Source organism: Micropterus salmoides, unplaced genomic scaffold, assembly GCF_014851395.1.
Source record: "Micropterus salmoides isolate LMB-PRFRI ecotype aquatic unplaced genomic scaffold, ASM1485139v1 Ms_hic_scaffold_13, whole genome shotgun sequence".
In the NCBI taxonomy this organism is placed as follows: domain Eukaryota; kingdom Metazoa; phylum Chordata; class Actinopteri; order Centrarchiformes; family Centrarchidae; genus Micropterus; species Micropterus salmoides.
In genome coordinates this window covers 11,736,052-11,754,692 of record NW_024040374.1, presented here as the reverse complement: position 1 = coordinate 11,754,692, position 18,641 = coordinate 11,736,052, and the positions used below count along the sequence as shown (strand labels likewise).

The 18,641-nt window shown below is 39.3% G+C and overlaps 2 protein-coding genes across 2 annotated transcripts; both read right to left on the bottom strand.

Moving 5' to 3' along the window:
- Nucleotides 1-1,101: 1,101 nt before the first annotated feature.
- On the bottom strand, nt 1,102-3,513 carry ccdc124 (coiled-coil domain containing 124). The gene is made up of 5 exons (XM_038715588.1): nt 3,398-3,513; nt 2,561-2,738; nt 2,007-2,205; nt 1,737-1,842; nt 1,102-1,638 (listed from the first exon to the last, which is right to left on the bottom strand). Exons 2-5 carry the CDS (start codon nt 2,717-2,719, stop codon nt 1,434-1,436), a joined length of 669 nt encoding a protein of 222 aa, XP_038571516.1. The 5' UTR covers nt 2,720-2,738; nt 3,398-3,513; the 3' UTR covers nt 1,102-1,433.
- A 690-nt stretch (nt 3,514-4,203) lies between these two features.
- cluap1 (clusterin associated protein 1) lies at nt 4,204-10,557 on the bottom strand. The gene is made up of 13 exons (XM_038715585.1): nt 10,468-10,557; nt 9,874-9,941; nt 9,625-9,736; nt 9,131-9,215; nt 8,850-9,029; nt 8,344-8,439; nt 7,083-7,166; nt 6,838-6,971; nt 6,454-6,595; nt 6,188-6,260; nt 5,953-6,063; nt 5,710-5,759; nt 4,204-4,583 (listed from the first exon to the last, which is right to left on the bottom strand). Exons 2-13 carry the CDS (start codon nt 9,893-9,895, stop codon nt 4,398-4,400), a joined length of 1,275 nt encoding a protein of 424 aa, XP_038571513.1. The 5' UTR covers nt 9,896-9,941; nt 10,468-10,557; the 3' UTR covers nt 4,204-4,397.
- Between the last annotated feature and the right edge of the window lie 8,084 nt (nt 10,558-18,641).

Sequence of the window (18,641 nt, the reverse complement as noted above, 5' to 3'; positions counted from 1 at the left end):
GCAGCACTGGACACCATTGCTGGTCCTATAAATGAATACAAAACTAATTAAAAAGCAACAACAACTTTTACCATGGCTGTGTTTCATCAAAATCCTACATAAATAATTCTGGAAAAACAAAAGGAAGTATTTCCCTAAGAAGTTAATGTTGTTGTTGCAATTAACTGAATTGAACTTGTTTTGTTGTGAAGACTACTAGAGAAAAATCTTTAAATAGTAGTGTATGACCCAGTTCTGCACCAACTTATTTTGAAAACACAATTTAAACACAGCACCAACACAGCCCTGAGTGTTTGGCTCATAACAAGTCCTCTGTTTTCTGAATCACCATCTTCTTTCATTTCACTAGCCCACTAAAGTTGTCAAGATAATAGGACCTGGAAGTCAGTGTTGGCTTAAAGCCAACGGGTCTGCTAGAGAAGATAAGGGAGTCACAGTTTGATGCCTGGAGATGGTTACAAAAGAAAAAAAAAAACATCTTTAATATTTGTTGTGTAAACCTGGTGCTGAAGTTTTTTAAGTACTAACAATATATTACAGAGCATCTCTGTGCCTGTAAACGTAGCTGAATAAGCGCTCCATTTCTGCCATTGAGTTATGAGGCAATGAAGTAACAGTTTCTTTTATTGGCAAAAGTAGATTATCGGGCCTCTGACAAGATTTAATGTTAATATCTAACTCTGGGGTTGAATGAAGTGTCAAATTTAAAACACACAGTGAAAGATCTTAGTAGAAAATGCACTTCACTGGTGACATTGGCTTCATTGCAATGTGCAATAAGCAAACGGCTCCTTCAAAGAAACTGGTTACTTGCCAAAATAACTAAAAGGAAACAAGTAATTTTCAGCCACAGCAATTTTAAATATACCACAATTTTTGCTGGTGAGCTTTTTTTTTTAAACCCTGGACACAAAACTATATTCAACGTTCTCCATGAATGAAAAGTAAAGCTTAAACTCTGTAACTCCATCTTCTCTTCAGAAAAAGCATTGCACAGCAGCAGCAGCTGGCAAAAATGTTTGACTTCAGTGTGTGACGTGATTTATGTGCCTTCATGTAACATCAAGAGAGAAGTCTGGCATTAAAAAGCAACAAGAGATGTTGATGATCGAGTGGTGAACTTTAATAAGTTACTCTCAAAACATCAGGCTTCCCACCTCCCCAGAAGTGCTAAAAAAAAGTAATTCAATTTATTTGATGCTGAAGTGCATCATTAGGCCATGTGCACAGATATGATATCAGTTGTGACCTTGAAAGAGGAAAATGAGCTTCTCTCTGCTAATTTATGGAACAACAAAGCCGAGTCCTCTGGTTTCTGGGCGGGTAATGGTGAAGCTATCGTCAGCAACACTCATTTTTAAAGTATTCAACTTTTCTCCAATGTGCATAGGCAGACATTTTTCAAATGGAGATATGACGGGGAAGGAGTGCATTCACTTTAAGTTGTAAGTGGCAAAACGTTGGTTCAAGGGGTTCTCTGGCGCCTTCATCCACTCTTTCTTCAACAGTTGCTTCAGCTGCGACAACCTCATGTTGGGGTTTTCCATTTTTAGGCGAGGCATGCTGGCTTCCTCATAAGCAGCAAATGCTGCCTTCATCCTCCGCTCCGGGTGTTGGTCCAGATCCTCAGGCCCCGTGCTGGAGACAAGGGAGACAGGATGAGAGGATGTAATGATTGTTTGTTAACATTCACAAGTCATCATTGCTGTTCCATAGCCCTTAGAAATGATTTATACCTGAGCACAGCGATGGCATCTTCTATTGTTCTGGCTTCCACAGTTCCTTCTTCAGGGATAATTCTGTTCACGTTCTCCTCCAGTGGAATCTCCAGGTGGCTCTTTTCTGTGAGAAGAAATTTGATTTGAAACATGACAGAGGTTGTGTCATTGTAAAGAAATTTTATTTTGATTCTCAAAACACGATGCTGCTAGATTGTATCTGATCTCCACTGAAGTTCCATCTTAATTCTAACCAGCGTACTTTGTCATCTTCAACCAAAACCTTACCTTTTGGCTTGAGCTGCTCCTTGTCATGTTGCTGCTGCTCATTCTCAAGTGTCTCCTCAATCTGTGCACGAGTAACTTTTCCACCAGATCCAGCTTCCTTCTGGGATTTGCCTCTCAGCCTAGCACTCTCCTCATCAAGAAGTCTCTGGTTTTCCTTTTTCCTCTCTAGAAGCTCAAGCCTCTTCTTCTCCCTGTCATCCTGCAACAGCAGAAAGCTGTTTCATCAGAGGTTTGTGCTGTGTATACATGTATTATAGCTAGGGGTGTAACGTTTCACCAAATCCACGGTTTTGCTTACTAATACAACAGCCAAATGTCCCACTAGGAACAATTAAACCTTTTTTCCCCATCTAGACTATGGGTGTGTGACAAGATCAAAAACAGAGACTTCATTTTATTATTATTATTATACATTATATGTACACGCCATAATCCAAGAAGTAGCAAAGTGAGAGAACTTCTTTAAAAGAGCTAATAGTTGAAGCCAAAGTGAGCAGCACAACTATGAAATTTCCCAAATTTGAACATGACCCCACACCAGAGGGACAGCTCACCTTTCTCTGCCCTTTCTTGAGTACATGTTTGTCAGTTTCCTGCCACAGAGCATCTTCTTCCTGCTGCTTTTTGCGGGCGTCTTCCACTGCCTTGGCCTCGGCCTTGCGGGCTCTGGCAGTGGCCGCCTTAGAGTTCTCGCCCTGGAACTTCTTTGGCATCCCAACCGCTGCTCTTCAGCTGAGTGACAAGGAAATACAAGAGACCAATCAGAAGAGTTTTACTAAGAAGTTTTTTCAAGGCTGATAGCCAGTTTTAAATATAATTTAACCATGCCAATACCTACATTGATGCAAAACCCTACATGAAATTACATTTATGTCAAAGTGGTAGGCTAAAGACTTTTCTTTTTGGTCTTTATCACCTATGTATTTAACTATGATTGCTCAACTTGCAGTGTTTATATTATGAGTAATGTGCAGCCGCTCTTTTGAGAAAGATGAGTAACTTTAAGTAGTAATCAAAAGGCACCTAAATAATTTCGTTAACGTTAATGTGTAAATAAAGCAACGTTAAATTAACGCATGCCAGTTGTTCTTGTTAGATGGTTACCATAATAACAAAGCATCAGTTTGAAAATGCGTGTTAGAAAAAACGTTGGCACAGAGGAGGTTAACTAAGCTATAAGTGCATATTATAAAAAAATGTTTTATAATAAACTACAGCAGTTTTACTTGTCAGTGTAGCTAGTTAGCTATGGCTAGCTGATGTTAGCCTGATAAACAAGACTGGTATGTTTGTCAAAGAGCCGGACACCCCCTATTTAACGTTGCCGAAACTTACTTAAGAGCATAGCTATCACAATCCACAAACGTTCAAGTATAAACATGGTTTCATACCAGTATGAGAGGAAAAACAGTTCGTAAGTAGACGACAATTGACTGTTGTTTCGAAGAGGCATCTGCCACCTCCTATCTGAAACCAGCGCGCACTCTGATGACGTAGCTTCTGTCTTTGTTTCAGCTTATTTACACCACTACATTTTAGAGGACATCAATCACTGTAGCCTACTTCTAACCCTTTTGGGTAAATACTACTTAGTTATACTTAGAAATCAAGAAATGTGGATTTCTTCTATTTAGTCATTTTCTTTTTTTTTTCTTTTTTTTTTTTTTTACAGAGTGTAACAATTGTGGTTGGCAAAGATTAAATATGTCATAGACAGCTTGAGGTGTATCGTAATTCCTATCCCGATTTTTGAACACATCTTGCCTTATCGTAGCCTAACCTGTCGTTAATTACGAAGTCAATTATTCTAGAGAATTTCTGTTTAATGTACCTTAAGTGTTCCTATTAACAACAAAGTACTGCAGATCTTCCACACTGCAACAGCAAAGTATATGTCAAGTTAAATATTCTTGATGTTTTACATTTTAAATAGCTCTAAAACTCATTTTTAGTATAAAACAACGAATTTCTTTTGTGTCAAAGAAAATATATATCTCATTTAGATACAAATTTAAAAGCTGACCACATAGTGTTTATCTAAATGCCAAAGTTGAGTGTTTTCCTCTCAAATCATAGTGGAGTATAAAGTATAAAATTGCACAAAATGTCAATACTTCAATATATGACTGATTAACTCTAAAGGACAATAACATTTTACGCTGCTGTCATACTTCAGTCAAGGGACACAGAAGAGATATTAAATTGTTAATATTTTATTAAGGTAACAGTTTACACAAACATTCAAAAGTAGAACTATATTGATGCTTTATGTTGCAATAACAACACGATGGAACATAATTTTTAATGCATATTTCAAGTAACAAAATGGTTTAATCTGAACAGAGATACAGAAACAGCTAGAGCTCATCTGTATGTGTGAGTGCGCTTCAGTCAGAAGTCATTATCGCTCTCCTCGAGCAGAGGAGGTCTAATGCCCCCCCTGGAGGGGCGAGCACCCCTAGATACCGGGCCTTCCACACTCTCATCCTCCAAATCCTTGCTCTCCTCCTCCTCATCCTCCTCTCCTTCCTCCTCTTCCTCGTCATCCTCGTCCACATCAATCTCGCTGTCTTCAGTCTGAAACAGTAGGCAAGCAGGAACATTTAATTACGACAATAACCGAAAGCTCATAGTTTCAGTGAAATGAGTAAATATGTCAACTTTCCTTTTACAGGTCAATTATTCTACACACAATGTGCAGCTACAACAGGGAGGGCCATGCTTTCATTTTAACAAAACACTGAATTAGCTAATGTCTTACAATAACATCAATTAAAACAGAAGGATCTAATCACTGAGTCACCTCACATGTCCAGTGGGATATGTCCACCTGTAACCAGACATCTACTGGGACCATTTACCTAATTTAAAAGGAAAAATCCATTCCAAACACGCCAACACTGTTAAAAACGTCTGCACCAATGTTTTAAAAAAATAATAGAGGCATTATAGAAGAAACAGAAATATAAAAATGTTACACCCATAGATGCATCAATGGAGCAGAATGCAATGAAGTGGTGTTTGATGCAAAAAATAGTCATATGCACTAGAGATCTGTGTACTTAAAATCAACCTTGAAATCACTGTGTAGCTTTAACCAGTGCAGCAGGTCTGCCAGCTTTAGGCATACTTCTTCTCCACCTTGTCACCTGTTCTCCCCCTGCACCTGCACTCCCGACAGTTATTTTTGTGAGGATACATGGTACTCATGCAACTGATGAGGATCCACTCCTTGTCCTGTGCTAACAACCCCTAACGTGTCAGAGAATTTGAGAATGGATTTTTCCTTTAAACACACAGAAGAACAAGTGGTGAACTAGAGCCTGGTCCTGCACAAACCTTTCCTTTCCGTTGTTTTTTTGCATGAGGGTTTGACCCTCTGGCAACAGCTAAAGCGGGCTTTTGAAATACAATGAGTGACAGAGAAACGTAAGATACAGAAAAGAGTACAAGATGGAAATCCAAAGGGGATGTGAAACTGATCAGAGCTGATGTACGTGACACTAAAACTGACAGAAAAGTAAGCAGCATGTCATCCTGTAGCGAGAGAGACAGCACAAAGAGCGCCATCTAGGACCACTGAGAGAAAAATCAGCAAAGAAAGTCTTTACATTTTACAAATTGTAGCACACAAAATGAAGAGATGCTTGCTGCATCAAAAAAATAAGGAATCTTGTGCTGATGTTGCTATGACAGTACTAACCTCATCACTATCACCACCCTGCATGTTCCCGATGAATCGAGCTCCTCGTCCTATGGTGCAAAAAGAGGCAACAATCAATTTAAATAAAAGTGGGTTGCTAAATTATGTTACTTTTGGTAAGTTTTAATGGACTGAGATCAGAATCATGGAAAGCAGAACATAATGGAGATCATCTTAGTCTTATCATTTTCCCCAAGCAAATAACAGTTGATCATAACAAAGCTATGTCTCTTTTCTGTGTACCTGCCACAATGCCGTTTCGTGTGGGCCGTGGCTTAGAAGGTCGACATTCTTCCATGTCGCTGTCTGTACCTTCGTCCTCTGGGACGTCCATATCGGAATCCTCATCTTTCACTGCAGAAAACATATGAAAGGAAATGATGAAAACGTGAAATAATTAAAAGGGGTCGGGATTATGCGAGTATTGCTTTTGCGTTCACAGTGTGTGTGTGTGTGTGTGTGTAATTGGTTGTCTCACAGGAACTCCTCATCAGATCCCTCTCCTCCTCCCTCAGTTTGTGCTGCATCATCCTCAGTGTGTTCTCAGCCTCCTGCAGTGGAAAAAAAGGACAAACACTTTTTCCATTCAGTTACATGTTTAAGTTAAAATATGTAAAAGTTGGTTACATACAAGCAGTTCCATAAGAAGTCATTCTATACACACACACACACACACACACACACACACACACACACACACACACACACACACACACACACACACACACACACACACACACACACCTCAAATCTCTCCTGCTCCAGTCTATGGTATTCATCCAGCTGAGACTCCAGGAAGCAAAGGTTCCTGAACTTCTCTACATAGGTGTCATATTGCTTCTGTAGATCTTCCTCTATCTTCTCATATTCATCCATGAAGGCGGGCCTAAAAGATTGAGGGAGGAACAAAAAAACAAGCACTTACAAGCGGGTGATAAAAGTCAAAGTTTTGTTTAAAATCTTGCTGCAAGTCCAAGAAAGAAAACTTTAAGATGCCTAAAAGCTTAAAAAAAACACAACCTGGATGACAAACATTTGGAGCAATCAGTGCAAATAATTCAGATCAAATTCAAGTTTTAAGTTAATCCTGTCCTTTTGTCTGTATGCTACCTGTCCCTTTGGACTGACCTGACACTCTGCAGAGTCTGGAGCCTCTTCCGATTCCTCTCCAGGTCCTGCTTCTTCTTTTCTATCTTATTGTCCAGACTGGTTTCATCAGAAACAACATTACTCAGCATGTCTTTGGTCTTCTCCACACTTTCCTTGACAACAAAAACAAAGGCGTGGTGGCATAATCAGTGTCATTTCATAGATAAAAACAGGTCCTGCGTGATTTAAAAAAAAAAATGAGGACTATCAGGATCAGTACATACCAAAACCTCCTTGATGGCAGCTTTCAGGGCCTTTTCAGTCTCATTGACCTCCAGAGGTCTGGCAATGGCCGCAGTTCTCATTTCCTGGGAGGACATTAAAAAAAAGACAGCAGAGAAATTGCCTGCATCAGTGTCACTAATGTCTTTAATGTAATGTCTGTATTACAACTGTCCTGCTGTTAATGTCTGATCAGCACTTACAGCAGAATAGCTTAAGGTTCAAAAGTTAATCAATGGCCAGGCAGTTTTATGGCAGATAAGAAAGATTGAAGAAAGATGTTTAATTAAGAAAATAAAAATAAGTACATTCAAACTTCTGAAATCTTTACAAAACATTACATTGTGTCTTAAAACACGTACCATAAAATTTCAATTAAAAGCCTAGAAGCCAAGTAGACGCCTGACCCTTTCACTAGCCTGGTGTGGCTACTTGTTGACAAATGAACACAGGTCTGAATGAGACACCTGGTCTAATTTTTATTTTTTAAGTTCTCTGGATGCATGAAGGCTCTTAAAGCCCACTGGGTTATATCACACATGCAAATATAAATATTTAAGCTTTTGTTAATATGGACATGCTACACATCGTACATCAGTTAGATTCTCAATAATTTAATCGTTCAGTTCATTTTATGGAAACATTTTATTATCAATGATACCTTTAAAGCAGTCATTAAGTCCTAATATGTGTCCACTGCTTGATGATTTTAGACCTTAAGGGTCCACCAATAAAAAAAAAAAAAAGTAAAATCTTTTTTTTTAATAAAAACTAATCCAAGTTGAAATAACTACGGTAACTCTTGGTTTCATCCCTTCTTCTGTAGTCTCCCTCTCTCTCTCTGTGCAGGAGGTTGGCCGAGACACGCTGCCTCTCAGAGCTAGATCAAATTAATGATTCATAATGGATATGTTATCCGATAGCCAAATTTTTATACAAGCAAAATTCATTCTGGTGGAAATAAACAATGTCATAATAGCCTATTTCCCATCTTAGCTGAGCAAAAGTTTTGTGAGTAAGGAATTAAAGGCCTGATCCAAATATAGGCACAGTGAGTTTAGTGATTGAAGTAAATAAAAGTTGGGGCTATTAATTGAAGTTTTATGGTATCTCACTGTATACAATTTGGCATTTCTGAATTTTGACCTTACAAAAACATTTTACATTAACTTTTTTTTTTAACTGTCAAGAATTGTGGGGACTCGAGATCAAGGAAAATGGAAACCAGTATGTGTGTATGTTGATATCTGTGTTTTCACTCACCCTTAGTTCCACCTCTTTTCCCAGCAAATCATACAGAGATGCTCCTTTAGATGTGACCTCGGATGCCAGCTGCCGAGCTGTTTTAAGCTCTGAAATCTAAAGTGAAGAAAGAGTGAGACGTAAACAGCAACACAGTTTTCTCTTCTACCTACGATTTGATAAAAGTGATTTAAAAAAGAAGGGAAACCGCAAACATGAAATTGGATAGAAATCTGGAAAAAGTTAATTATATCATCATATTATGCAAAGAAAAAAGCATCAGGATATTAAATAATATATGGTGTCAGACATTGACTACTCAGATTTTAAAATAGAGTGGTCATGTGCATTAGACTTACAGTGACCAACTACATGTTGTTCAAATCAAGTAAAACAACAAAGGTTGATAAAACTAACCTGAATGCAGAGCACAGTCACATCCGCTCAATTGCACTTTGCTTTATTTTATCTGTTTTAGTCTCCAAAAATGACTTGATTTTTATTTATTTTTTTAAATTGCATCTCACCCGTGAGCCGAGGTCAAACTTGAACTTGCTGTTGTCCTCCTCGATACGGTCTCCTAGAGCCATTTGCTTGGTCTTCATAGCGCTGTACAACACTGAGGTGATCTTCAACATCTCTTTCACTGCATAGCCATCAGCCTGGTAGAGACGCTTGGTGTTCAGCTTAATGTGAGCTTTTGTTATCTGCAACCCCGTTAGACACTGGTTAACACAGACTGACTACCAGAAGGTCTTCAATAGCCACAAGTAATCTGTACATTCTGTATAAATAGAGAAGATGTCACCATGAACTGGGCCACAGCCTTGATGAAGAATATTCTGTCTGACTCTGTATCAACATCAGTGGGAATATCCATCTGAGGCTCATATCTACATGGTATGGTGAAAGAGAGGGATAGGGAGCAAAACACAAAGAGCAAAATACATCACAGTATTCTCCATTATATACATGATGTGTCTATACATAATTCGCACATCTGATCCAAACCAGGGGAGGCAGAAAACAAAGCACGGGTCAAAAGTACACAAGATACTGGGATTTGCTTCCAGAGTTAGCAAATGTAAACTATATTGAACTGAAAAGTGACCTTCACTCAATCCTGGGAAGTTGCACATAATGAAATTGAATTAATGTAATAAGTGTGCAAAAAGTCTACAGGAAACAAATATTTTTCTGGTTACATCTTAGGAGAAAAGTTACTGGTGCAAAAAAACATCAGATTTTTGGATTGGATTGTTTAAACTTGATGAATGTGGAATTTGTGAAACTCAAGCATACCTCTTTACAAGCCATATTAGGATCTCTGCCACTAAAGTGAAGTTGGGTGTTCTGAAGTTCTCCATAGATATCAAACGGGGGTAGCCCAAGGCCCTCATCATTTCTGTGAAATCTGTCACATTAAATGCAACTCCAATTACCAACATGCATATGGACACACAACACAGATGTCTTAGTGATGTGATATTACATATTATATATATTAGATTTATTACATACAATGGGGAGCAGGTGCTGTCCATTACTTACGTCTTAAGTCTCTGAAGGACATTTTGACCTGCCAGCACCGTACAGCTAAACATGCGCTGGTTCGACCTCTAGTAGCGAAGGAGAGAAGTCGTTTTTACATAAAACATAGCTACTGATACTACACATCAATTTGTCTTGGACAGCTGGTCGAAGATAAGGCTCGAGGGCGTCGAAGTTTTGTTGACTAAACTGTAAAGTCCTCAGAGACAAATCTCTGATTTTGGGCTAACGTTAACGTTATATGAACGGAATACAGTTGACTTGACTGGACATTACATTCTGACCTCCGTCACCATTTTGGGGAAGCTAAAACAAATCCTTAGTGTGATATAATAGTCATTGTTCAGTGTCAGATACTGCATGTTTAACCAGCAATCGAGCGTGTTAATGTAATGTCAGTTTAACAAACGTTACCGTAGCAGAGTTGTCACAACATACCCTAGCGAGCTAGCTTATGGCTAGTTGGAAGTTGGAAAAACGCTAACGCTTGGTCTCACCGATGGTTTACAAGTCAGTCTGTTGATAAAAGAGAAGGTTTTTCTGAACTTCCTGATTAGCGGTTAGCAAACGTATTTACGGTGGGATTTTTTTTACCTGTCGTTGTTGTATCCGAGCTACTAGGCGTTATTTCGCCTCTATGGAAACCAATTATTTGTTCTACGGAAGCTCAACGCAGTCAAAAAGAAGAGCGAAGACCTTTTCAGTACAGCGGCTGCAGGAACATCTGCATTTTATTTCTGATGACGATGTGGGTATATTGATTGATAAATTGACTTTAATAAACTTGATGGATTACACATGCGTGTACACAGTGTTTAAGTGTCATTATTCCTTTTTGGTGTAAAAATGTACAGTACCTAACATTTCAAAAACTAGAGGTATTTACATCTCAAAGAGAGATATTGGACTTTTTTTTTTTTTTTTTTACTATACAACATTTATCTGACAGCTTTAAGCTTTGACAGAAATTTATTTTGCAACTATTTTTATCGTTTTAGTCCACCTTCACACATTTGAAGATTTTATATATAAAACAGTAAAACATTTACTTGTAAAAGATTGTCTTTACAGTGTACTTTTTTTTACATTAGTACTTTCACTTAGGTAAAGGATCTCCATACTTCCACCACTGTCTAGGTTTATGCCCAGCAAGCAATTTCACAGTTAAAAGGCATCTAATAGATGTCTAAACAGAGCACAGACGTCTAGGCTAAAACAGGGCTGAATTTGGGCTGTCAGTGAAAAGTTAATAGACATCTAAACATAGCCCAGGAAACAAATTAAATATAAAGATTTTTTTAAGAAAAAGGATTACAACGTAGACAACATAATACAACATGATGAAAATATAAAGAAATTATTGATAAAATATTATTATAAATACAAAACAGTATATATATATATTTATATGTGTGTGTGCGTGTGTGAAAAACAACAAGCAGTAATAAAAACATAAATAAGTACAAAATAAATGGGTTTGACTACATCCAAATCTAGATCTTCATCTAAGCTGCTGCTTGATGCAGGTCTCTGGGTTGGCGCCAGTCTCTGGGGTAAATGGGATCCAGAACTGTTGAATATGTAAGAATATGAATATAAGTAAACATTATAAGTGACTATGTTCACTGTTTTCCCATAAGACATGACTAACGTTACTATCATCAAATTATTTTGAATGAAAACATACAGTATATTTCTAATCATCATTCTAATTAAAGTAAAATAATTAAAAATAAATTAGTGTTGTATTTAGTGTCAAAAGTCCAAAACTCATATTTTCATATCATAATCATCTAGTGAGTAAAATATGTGTGGCTTTCATAACAAATTACATGTTTCATGTTCACCCCCTCTGAATTCAGATAATATAGGCTTAATGTAGGAGTTTTTAAGGGCAGGAGGAAACCTGTGGGTATCATGAAGTAACGTTAAGTTACACTTGCATGCAGCATGTTAAGCTAACCACAACCTTCGTGCCTTACTCTACACTGTTACCCGCTGAAATGTCACGGTTCCTACACCTTAACAAATAATGTAGGCCTAGATAAATAATGAAGACATGTCAAACAAAGACACAGATACTTACAAGACCAAAGTAAATGCCTTTTGGCTTCCAGTGTTTGCAGTAAACTCTCGCCCGTTACTCGCTGAAAGGCCGAAATCGTAACGTATCCCTAGTTTATAAATGGCGAATATGTTTATCGCCAGATCTGGGGTGCTTCTCAAGTCTCTTAATTGCATCCACGTTTCCATCACTTGCATCTTTGAAGGAAACCAAGCCAGGAGAGAAGGGATGAGGAAATGTGTTTTTAGGGACATGAGACGTCCTTTCCTCCGAAGCGTCACGTGAAGCGAAGTCAGTTTGTGATGACGCGGCAGCTGATCACAGCTGATCAGCTGGCTGTAGCCTACACACTTTTGATGAAGTTTGTGTCTGCACACATGCACTTTTCTGATATTAATAAAGTCTCAGTTATCAGTGCAGAGCAGCATGATTCTCTCTGTAGCTGTTACCAAACACTTGCAAATCAATAATTAGGCCTATAGGTTAGGCCAACTATAGGCCCTGTGTCCTGCTCATAGGTCCAGGATCATTTCTACAGGCACAATGCTTAGGCTATATTATCTGCATTTATATTTATTGATTCTGATTGTGAATTCGTTATTGAATAACCCTGAATATGTTCATGCTGTCTTGGGATTCATTAGGCTAAATGTTTCAGGGAAATTTAAATGATGTGTCCTAACTCATATCAAAGTCGACGCTCAGTTTTAGGCTTTGCGTTTATTTCCTCTTCAGATATCCTTTAACAGGCACGTGCACACATGATAGACATCAAAAGGGGTTTCAAAATCTAAATAGGATATCAGGTCGGAAGATGAGACTTTGGAGTTCCGATGCTCTCTCTCTCCTTCTCGCTCCCTCCGCATCTCACTGCGCAACCAGAGCGCAGCACACAGACAGACAGCAGCCCCTCCAGCTTCTCTCCCAGCAGTGTTTTTGTTGAACAAAAGACCAAACTACCAGTGCCTCGAGTTTACCTCTAATTAAACAAAGACAAAAGACAATATAGGCCTAGGCCTATGTCTTGCTAACGCATGACTCATGAGCTGAGCTAATGTAATAAGTCAGCTGAAGTTTAGCTAAGGCAATATCTCATGGCCTTACAACCTAATGTACTGATGGAGACACTACTGGTGAAAGTAACATTTGTGTCTAATAACGTCATCACAATCGCCATATTGATATGCAAATTAGGCGTTAACTAATTAAAATGCGCCAATTTGCACACATTTGACAAGTCACTGCAGGTAAATGGGATAAAGAAAATAACTAAAGCATATCACCACAGAACTTCCCCAGTTAATGACTTACATCAAGAGTATTTTCCTCTGAAATGTGCTGTGTAAATGTGCAGATTAACTTGTTTTGGTTAATATAGAAGAAATCTATAGATGCAAATAGACCGAGGGTATTAGGCTTAAAACCAACACCATCTAAAGGTGTATTCTTGAAGTTTTATTTCCATTAGAGTAAAAGAAGACATGGAAGCAAAATAGACCAAAGTCTCAAAACTGACCACCATGAAAAAAGTGCCTTAAAGAGTAACTTCATATTTTCGATGGTAAGCTACTCATCTAATAACTATCTATTCTATTATCCAACGAAGGTTAAAATCAAGGGCAACTGGACTTGGTTGAAGATACTGGAAGACGTTTCGTCCCTCATCCAAAGGACTTCTTCAGTTCTGACTGACTGGCAGGGAAACTCAGCTATTTAACCTCAGTGGGGTCGTCCTCTGCAGTCTACTTACATCTGAAGGACAGAGGACACTCGTTTGAGGACCACCAGGTGCACATTTTAGACAGAGAAGATGGATGGTTTGAAAGAGGTGTCAAGGAAGCCATCTACACCAGGGTTGAGAAGCCGTCATTGAACAGAGGAGGGGGTCTACGCCACCACTTATCCCCCACTTACAATGCTGTCCTTTCATCACTTCTCAGGAAACTCAACAAACGTAACCTATTGGCCTCAGGTGAAGATATCAACGAGGGTCGTTCAGTCTTGGCCACAGGTAGTCTTAACGACTGTAACGACTGTCGTCACAGCAACAAGGAACACTAACGAACCAGCGGTATCGATGACCCGGGCCAACGACCCCACTGAGGTTAAATAGCTGAGTTTCCCTGCCAGTCAGTCAGAACTGAAGAAGTCCTTTGGATGAGGGACGAAACGTCTTCCAGTATCTTCAACCAAGTCCAGTTGCCCTTGATTTTAACCTTCGTTGGATAACTATGACCTGGATGACTGAGAATCTTCATAGATATCTATTCTATTAGTTTGTTGTATGCTGATAGATCTTTACATATACTGACAGCCCTCCCTCAAATGTGAAACTAAGTCCATGTCACCATCAGTAATTGTGTGTGTGTGTGTGTGTGTGTGTGTGTGTGTGTGTGCATGGTAAATGTAATGTAATAGCAATAATAAAGTATTTGATCAATGCATTAATGTATTCAGGCAATTCAGTATTCTGTTGCTTGGCTGTGTGAAGCTGAAGGTTACCTGTACTCATTTGGAATCTTGCTTGTGAAACAAAAAGTAAAAGTATTTAAATAACATTTATTTTAATTATGCCTGCAGCCCAATGACACAGTTTAGTGTGAAGATTTATGTGAAGTATTATGTATTCCAATAACACCAAAAGAATTGAAACGATTTAATGTGTGAAAAATAAACAAATTATTAATGAAACTGTCATTTATTCTAAATATATACTTGAAACTAGTGGCATAGAAAACATGTACATTGTGGCATAGTTTCCTTTGTTGTCGCCTGCTCCTGTGATAAACCTAGTGAATACTAAAGAAGACCGTGGTCTCCGTGTGAACTGATTTTTTGTAGAAAAGTAAAAATGCTGTTGAGTTAATATATTTGTCTTGTTAAAAAAAAATTTTCACTTGAGCCCATGCTCACCAAAATGTCTGTGCACGTCCCTGTCCTTTAACACTACTGAATACAATTTATTTGCAAGTCACATCACTCCTTGCCAATCGATCACTGCGCGCCATCATATAAAACCGACGTTTTAGGTTGTTTTTTTTGTTTTTTTGTTTTTTTTACGGCAGTGGCTTTCATTCATACTTTCATCAGCTGATTTTACTCACGGAGCCGCCCCCTGCTTCCATCAGATGCAGTAGGTGAGATCGGCTGGATGAGCGGCTTTATTTTCCTTTGATTGCTTCATTAAAGACTTCAGTGCAGTTTTGTTACAAGTCCGACTCCTTAGTCTAAGTTTACTATTTAGGCTATTGTTGTTTATTTGACTAAACACAGGAATGAGCAGCCTCACATGTGACTGAATAGAAATTAGATAAATGATGTAAAACATGTTTCTTGCTGACAGACTGTCCGACTGACTTTAATTGTCTCCATAATAAAAGTTGAAGGGAGAAATAAAAGAAAAAAAAATCTTTCTAATAGGCCTAAGTGAAGAAAGTTGTGTGTAGGGCTTTTGTTGTTCAGACCTACTATGAAGATTTTAAGTGAATCATAGAATAAAACCAACTCTTTGCAGTGATACACTTGAGTTTAATGTTATCTGTCATGATGAATCAGATTAGTCGATCAGCCACAGTGTCCAATCAATATAACAGCTACCCAGTAAGGGGGCGTGTCGGTCAGTAAAAGACTTCCGCGAAGGATGCACTGGTGTATCCTCGCTCACAGCTCCTCAGAGATTATTATTATTGAGTTATACATCTTTTTTGTGCATGTAACAGGTTTGCAAAGTGAAAAAGCCCAAAGGGAGTTCCCATCTCCCACAGAAAGCTCTGCTCTGAACCGCTTGAAAACAGCTCGTTTGTAGTCCAGCCCTTCACTTCCTTTACTTGTGACGTCACAATGAAAACGCTTCATAAAGGTCAGGCACGCCCTCAAACCAAGCTAGTCTGAGCGGAGGCTCTTTGGCTTGACTCGCCTTTGTTTGGTTTTCCATTGTAGAAATGTTGCACTTGTACCTGCATCCAGGTACTTTTTTTCGTATCACCTCACCTACATCGAGGTTCCAAGCGAGCTGAGTGATACTAAAATGTAACTGAAAACAGGACAGACTGCTTATTGGTCAGAGAGAATATAGAATACTATTCACTGCATCATCATTTCGTGCGCCAGACAGAGGCCAGCAACAGAAAGTTTTCTATTTTACAGTTTTCGTATGGAATTTCATCACTAAATCCACTTCTGAGAAGTAGATTTCGAATATTGACAGTTTTACGAGAAGTGATAGCGGAACGGAGTTGAGGAGCTCCGCAAGTGGCTGCGTGGGAAGCCTGTGCCAAACTGTGGGAGGAGCGTGTGAGGCCGGCCAGCCGCCCGCTCACAGAGGCCTCTGCTCCCACCGTCATACCTACCGCTGCAGTAACAACGGCAAAGAGGAAAACACAGCTGGAAGGTTTTCATACCGCTTATCTGTCTTTACATTCTGAGTAATGTTGAAACGTTTAAAAAAAGAGAAAGCTGTGTGGATCGCTGGTGTGTGTGTCGCATTGAACATTACGTCGTGGCAGTTGTGTGTGGCGTCGCTATGACGACAAGCTACGTACTATCTCTGGGTACTACCTGCAATGGAAAACAGCCGGGCCGAGTGGAGTCGAGTCTGTCGATTTGCGCTGTGGTAGCATTTTTCGGCAAGGCAGCATAGATCATCAGAACACCGGCAACAGTTCAACGTTTAGTCCTAAAAGACGATGCAACTCCGACTCTGTCAGTCTGCTCTTATCAGAACCTGTAAGTATGCTTTATTGGTTGTGAATTATATTTTAAAATAAACACGGCAATGTAACTTCACAGACTGTTAAAGTGCGGAGTTGTTGTAAATGTTGGCTAACACAGCTAAACTATAATGCTAATGTTACACCAGATGTGAAAGCTACTGAGCAAACGTTCAAATTATTTGGCCAATTTTTATGTAAAATTTAGTTGAAATATGGTGATTTTTGTAGTGGTTTATGGTAAGATGTGGAACAATGTTATTGTGTGGTTGAGTAACCTGCTAGGTTACTGTCACAGTCTGAAGCGGCTTTGATTTGGATCACACTACCTTGTTTCTTGCGACCCGCCCTTCTCTGCTTCCGATTGGCTAGTAGTCCTTACCTGGGAACTGCGCATGTGCAACTCCCAACAAAGATTTTGTACAAGTAAGATGCATCACTCTGTAGCTCAAGAGCGGAGGTACAACACATAAGGTGAAAAGAGGAGCTGCAGCAATGTGCAGTATGAGGAAAAATATGGTGTTTTTTCAAAATTAAACCATGTAAACCTGTTCTGGTACAACCTCTAAATAAGATTTTGAACCTGAAAATGAGCATAATACCACCTTTAAATGTCTGAAAAGTTTACTTGCATTTGATAATATGATGTCGCACACCTCAACAGCTGCATGGGTGAAAACTACATGTAACCAATTTGGTCTGAATCAAAAGCCGTTGATATTAGACCACTGATTGCCTCTATTTCGCTAGCTGGGCTAAAAGCAGACTACACGTAGCCTGTCCAAATAAGCACTAAATCGTGGCTACAGATAGACCATGTCAATTTAATGACACTTAATATCGTGTAGATATTATTGACATTGCAAAAATAATGGGATTTCAACCATCTCACGTGCTGCCAGGGCAAAAACCGCCATTAATCATTTTTGACCATTTTGACTAAAAGTGGGCTACAAATAGCCGGTCTGTCTGTGAGATTAATCGTGGCTACGCACAAGCTGCGTGTAAAACATGTGACAGAAAACAAAACAAAAAACCTTGTAATCACTGTAGACCTTGCATATATGATGGAATATCATACACCTAGCGAGTTATTTTGGGAAAAACGTCATGTAAAGTTATTGTGGCTAGAAGTGGGTTACTCATAGCCGGATTTAATCAGGTCTAAAGTAAACCTAGACAGTGAAATGACGGCTATTGCTTGCTGGGTGTCTATTGTTACGCATCTTGTCACCAAAGCAAATTCCTTATGTGTAAAATTTATTTGGTAATAAAGCCACTTCTGATTCTGACAGTTTTTAAAAAATGTGTGTTTGTAACGTTTTGCTGTAAAGCCACTTCCTAAAGTGCCCAAACATAAGTAAAAATGTTAGATTACAGATTTGTTCGGGGCCCCCAAAGTACTGTCTTAAGTTTCAAAATGTGATTTTTTTTTTTTTTTTTTTTTTTGTATACAAGATAATGTTAGCGCAAGATAAAAGGATAAAACATCACATTTTAATGGTGCAGTAATATTGGTGCCCACTGGGAGGCGACACCTCTCAGTCTGCGCCACAGAAGTCGTTCATGTCTATGGGCTGCACTCCTGACGCAGAGCATGATGGAGCAAACTGGTGAGCCACTACACAACAACAACAATCCGACTGGAAATGAGCCTCGTGCCTGCGGCCTCCACAGTAAACGCCTGAAAGAGCTGGAGAATGCCGCCCTGCAAACCACTTTAATATCACAGATGGAGACGGAATCTGGGGCGGACGCCGGGAGCAGCACGGAGCAGCAATCCGGGGAGGACGAGCAGTCGAACGGCTTGTCCTTGAACCACCGGTCGGCCCCTCCTCAGCTCGGCGCGGACACTGAAGCGGAAGAAGTGGAGTCGGGTGGAAATGTCTCCAAGGAGCGGGTTGAAGAGGAAAGGACCCTGACGGACCATTTAAACAAACGACTGCTCTCCTCGTTTCTGGAGAAGCTTAACGAAAGGGACCTGGCGCTTCCCG